Source organism: Nicotiana attenuata, chromosome 8, assembly GCF_001879085.1.
Source record: "Nicotiana attenuata strain UT chromosome 8, NIATTr2, whole genome shotgun sequence".
Classification (NCBI taxonomy): Eukaryota; Viridiplantae; Streptophyta; class Magnoliopsida; order Solanales; family Solanaceae; genus Nicotiana; species Nicotiana attenuata.
In genome coordinates, this window is record NC_031996.1 from 16880723 (window position 1) to 16886675 (window position 5953).

At 35.5% G+C, this 5953-nt stretch overlaps 1 protein-coding gene across 1 annotated transcript; it reads left to right on the forward strand.

Moving 5' to 3' along the window:
- LOC109231529 lies at window positions 2588–5372 on the forward strand. The gene is made up of 7 exons (XM_019397189.1): window positions 2588–2690; window positions 3225–3311; window positions 3363–3444; window positions 3548–3550; window positions 3661–4211; window positions 4372–4982; window positions 5112–5372. The coding sequence occupies exons 1-7, from the start codon at window positions 2588–2590 to the stop codon at window positions 5370–5372; spliced, it is 1698 nt and encodes a 565-aa protein (XP_019252734.1).

Genomic DNA, 5953 nt, shown 5'->3' on the forward strand with positions numbered 1-5953 from the left:
TATATATATATATATATATATATATATATATATATATATATATATATATAATATTTTTATCCATATATATATTAAATAATTAAACACCTTTCTTCCTCCAGTACTTTATCAAAGGGAATTAGAATAAAAGAAATCTAAATAAAAGGAGTCATCTAACTGTGACAAAAGACAGAATTTGCTGTCTGAAACAAGATAACAACACCAGTTATACCACTGCTTCATCAACTTTGCCTGGGTTTTAAAGCATCCTAGAATTCTAAGCATGACGAATATTTATTTTAACAACGGCCGATTGGAAATCTTTCACATGGACTAAGGCCAATGTGCATAAACATAAATAAGATTCAAGACAGATACCCATCACGTAGTCTCTTCTGCTTCGTCCCTCTTAGTACGTAGACCACCTATTTAAACATACAGAGACTAAATTTTATTTTATTTGGATTGAATTAGGCCGATAAACCGCCCAATAACTGCCCGATAAGAGCTAAACTGATACCAATTCGCTCGATATCTTATCGGGTGGCTAGCGGATTAATACATTTAAAAGCCGATAACCGATAAGCCAAAGCGTTAAGAATAAATAACCGCCCAATTCGCCCGATAAACAGCCTTAATCTATAAAGCCTAAGGGCTAACTTTACTTCGAGTTCGAGTAAATCCTCACTCGATCATAAAAACCCAAGGGCTACCTTAATCCGAGTTCGAGCAAACTCTCACTCGGGGACTATCTATAAGCCTAAGGTCTAACTTTACTTCGAGTTCGAGCGAATTCTCACTCGATCATAAAAGCCCAAGGGCTACCTTATCCCGAGTTCGAGAAAACTCTCACTCGGGGACTATCTATAAAGCCTAAGGGCTAACTTTAATTCAAGTTCGAGCAAATCCTCACTCGAACATAAAAGCCCAAGGGATACCTTAACCCAAGTTCGAGCAAACTCTCACTCGGGGACTATCTATAAAGTCTAAGGGCTAACTTTACTTCGAGTTCGAGCAAATTCTCACTCGATCATAAAAGCCCAAGGGCTACGTTAATTCGAGTGCGAGCAAACACTCACTCGGGGACTATCTATAAAGCCCAGGGGCTAACTTTACTTCGAGTTCGAGCAAATCCTCACTTGATCATAAAAGCCCAAGGGCTACCTTAACCCGAGTTCGAGCAAACTCTTATTCGCGGACTATCTATAAAGCCTAAGGGCTAACTTTACTTCTAGTTCAAGCAAATCCTCACTCGACTGTTAAGCCTAAGAGCTAGTTAAACTCTAGTTCACATGGTCATTCGGGGTCCATCAATCTCGGTCGAAAGAACAAAGACCCGAGTATGGATTTCTTCAAAGGTCTCCCTCTAAGACCGACACTTGGTGCGCTCCTTAGCCCGAACCTGAGCGGTTTCCTTTTGCAGAACAGTTTTAGATGTTTTGGCCATTTTGTTTTCGTGAGCAAGGAAAATGGAGATTGGAATTTGGTATTTTGGGAAGAACAAGCAAAGAAGCTTGAAGATTCAATTCGTTTCTTGTCATTACACTCCAAAAAACGAAGGGACTACCTATATACGGTAGAAATCGGGGCTACCCGATTTCACTATTTGATCGAAACAAGGACGTTGCATCGAAGAGCTAAGGCATCGAGTTCGTGATCGAAGTCTCTTTCGAGATCGAGGTTGGTATCAATCGAAGCCAGGGGAGATAGACTTCGAGTAACATCGGGGATGGATTAGTAACGGAAAGAGCAAGATATCCGTGATTGGTCGAGGAACGTGGCGTGAATCTCGGAACCAACAGAACCGCTGACGGTTATGATACCAATCATGGATTTTTTGCTTCCGAAATTAGAGTGATACCTTATTTAGGATTACTCTACTATATAAAGAGGATTCCTGTTCATTTGTAGGGGGAGACAGACGAAGAAATAACAATACACTGCTCTTTTACTTGCTTATAACTTACTCTTATTCTTATTGTTCTTAACGCTTGATCTCGCGCCTGTTCCAATCAAGGACGATAGCTTGCAACTACACTGGTTTGATTCACCTTAGTCATTTAGTTTATTTATTTATCTAGTCCTTTATCAATTGGTGTTGAATCAAATCACGTATTCTTATAAACTACATTACAAGTTTAATTGTTACTCGTATTTCGTGTTAAACACTATCTTTTTAGCAACTAAGCCAATTGGCCTGATGGATGATTTTATTATCAATCAAATAGTTGTGCATAGTTTCATGGGCACTGCAGAATAACTAAAAGGGAAATTTTCGTTCCTATACCATATAGGAAACTATATTACGAAAAATATCCATAATTTGCAAATTACCCGTCCTGCTAACAGATTTTCTACAAATTATAAACAACTCATTAAAAATAGAATCCTTTTATCTGTACAATTCCTTTTATAGGCGCGCGAATGTTGGGATATTAAAGATTCTTCCAGATTTTATCAAACGCAAATCTCGCTATTACATTTCGCCCGTTTCTCTCCAAAACTCACTACTCTGTTTTTACGACAATACTCTGTTTCACTGGTTTTTCTGATTTCACAAATCAAAAGCGACTAAATTAGCTACAATTCTTCTCTAACAACCGCAATTATGTCAAAAATTCCAATTATGCTTCAACTGAATGGGAATTGGGATAGCTATGGAAGATATAGAGACTTTCAGGTCGATGGAATTGTAGTCGGCGAGGATGCGAGTTATAGCCTATTGAATTCTACAATAGCAGAGCATCTAATGATAGATACATCCGAAAAAATAATAGAAATCAAATACATTGTCAACGAAAATTGTCCTTCCAATGGAAATTAGGAACGATATGGGTGTTCGTGTATACATGGAGACGAAAAAGGAAAACAAAAGCTTAAGAACATATAACAGTGCGTGATTTCAATTTGGAATTGAGTATCACCGATTCGAACACAGTTGCAGGTTTGTTCTGTTACATTACTATCGAATTTTTGTTGTATATTACTTATCTACAAATTATCTACAATATTTCTACAATAAACTACATGTCAAAGCCTATATATATATATTAGTATTGAATTTCATTCTATCTACAATATTTCTACAATAAAACTACATATCATTTGTAGCTCAATATGAAATACAGAATTTCAATATTTCTACAAATTAACTACAAAATATCTACAAAAGACAAAAGATAATTTGTAGATATTTTGTATTCTGATTGTATATGAATTGTTTTTTATTTGTAATGTAATTGTAGGCGAGGGCTTCAATAGATCATATCCATACAGTGATAGATGGTGTGAAGCTATGTTGTTTGTCTTGAAAACAAGAGATGTAGCTGTGGGCAATTCCAGCTTGATGAACTTCCTTGTGCACATGCTTTGGCTGATTTAAGGCACNACAATTGCAAGTGCAATGAAGCACTATTCTGTCATGAACAAGTTCCAATTTAGGGTGAAAAGATCTAGTGCTAGAAGGTAGGAACATATGAATGGTCAAAAATCATTTTTATTTTTATTTTGTAGTTGTAAATTTTTACTTCTTCAAGTTTTTTTGTGATATTGTTTAACAAAATTGTAGATGGTTTGTAGTTGTTTTGTATATAAATTGTTGAATATGATCTTTTATGCTACAACAGTTTTTTTTAATCTACATTTTTTGTACCAGTGTTTAAATTGTTTTTATTTTTGTAGCTACTGGCTGATATGTGTTGGTGAAAATTGTACATGGCACTACAAGGCAACTAGCATAAATGATTCTGCAATGTTCAAGGTTAGAAAATTCAACAGCTTGCACACATGCTCTTTGACGGACAATACATTCATACAATGCAAACCTACTGCCATGGTAGTTGGTAGCATGGTTATTCGAAAATATGCTGATCCTAAGACATTTTACACACCAAAAGACATACAAACTGATACGTTGTCTGAACACGGGATGAACTTAACATACATGCAAGCTTGGAGAGAAAAGGAAAAGACTTTGGAATTTTTGAGAGGTCATCCTGCTGACTCCTACATCAAATTGCCTAGTTATTTGTATATTCTGGAGAAGACTTATCCGGGGTCTGTAGTTAAATTGAAGAAGACGGACGATGACTGCTTCTTGTATGCATTTGTTGCGATTTGTACGTCAATCAGTGGTTGGGAATATTGTAGGCCAGTTGTAGTAGTTGATGGGACCTTCTTGAAGTCGGCATACAGGGGAATAGTGCTAACAGCTAGTACAATGGATGAAGCAGGTATTGTAGATTTATTGTAGATATATTGTAGCTTGTCTGTTTTTTGTAGAACTTGTAAATTTATTGTAGATATATTGTTGAAACGTTGTAGTTTGTATGTATATGTCTTCCTTTGCATTTTTCATGCAGCCAATTAATTAATTTTTGCCACATAATGTAGGTACCATATTACCATTGGCATATGCTGTTGTTGATTCAGAAAATGACGCATCATGGAAGTGGTTTTTTGAGCAATTCAAACATGCATATGGTGAAAACCCAAATATGTGTGTTGTTTCGGATCGGAATGAGAGTATCTTGACGGCAACATCTATTGTTTATCTCGGCATGCCACATTACTCTTGCATGTGGCATATTTGGACAAATATAAGGGCAAAGTTCAAGAAGGGTCATCTAAAGTTAAGCGAATTGTACTTTGCCACGACACGATCATACACGCTTGATGAATTTAATGAAAGGATGTCAAAGATTGAAGAGATTGACCCGCGTGTTAAAGCATACTTATACGATATTGGGTATCATAGATGGTCTCGAGTACATGCTACGGTGAACAGAACTTGGACTATGACATCAAACATTGCAGAGTCGTTGAATGCTGTAACGAAAGATGCAAGAGAGCTGCACATAGTAGAACTATTCGAGTATATAAGGACTCTTCTTGAACGTTGGACTAAAGAAAAGTTATTGAAAGCAAAGGGTACATTCACATACCTTGAGTTTAAATACAACAAAGAGTTGGATGACAATAGAACATTGTCGCACAAGCTTAGAGTAAGATCTGACCATTTATTGCATCAAAATAAATTATTAAAAGACAATGTAGATAGTTTGTAGATATTTTATAGATATTTTGTATTCTGATTGTATATGAATTGTTTTTTGTTTGTAATGTAATTGTAGGTGAGGGCTTCAACAGATTACATCCATACAGTACTAGATGGTGTCAGACGCTATATTGTTTGTCTTAAAAACAAGAGATGTAGTTGTGGACAATTCCAGCTTGATGAACTTTCTTGTCCACATGCTTTGGCTACTTTAAGGCATAAGGATGAGTCTTATGAACAATATTTCTCTCCTTATTACACAAGGGAGAGCCTCTTGCGTACTTATGAAATACCAGTAAATCCCCTACCTGATGAAAGCAAATGGAATGTGCCATAACATATAACTGAAAAAGTTGTAAATCCACCTTTAGGTGAGAAAAGACAGCCAGGAAGACCTCAAAAACAAAGATACAAAACATATGATGAAGTAAATTCAAAGAAGTACAAGGTTTCATGTGACAACTGCGGAATAGAAGGGCATAACAAAAGATCTTGCAAGAATGCTCCCAAAAAGAAATAAAATTTTATGTAGTAAGCTGAATTTTTCATAAAAATTGTTGATGAGTTCATGAGAATTATATTTGATGTGTAATAGTTGAGGCACCTTCAACTCTAAATGTAGTTAGTTTGAAATTGTTTTGTTTAATTAGTATTCTGTATTTAGTTAATACTTTCACAGCTTGATTGGTTTGTGAATGATTTTTGTATATATAATACACAATTGTTTTATTATCTCTAGCACCCATCGATAGTTGTTAATGATCCCTACAATTTATCTACAAAAAAAACTACAAAATAACTATATAATCTGGAGTTGACTGAGTAACTACATAATAATTAAGTTGAAAAGGAGTTAACTAGTAGCAATAATTAGATGAAGTACTGTTTACTTTCAACAAGTGAATATAAAAACAACAG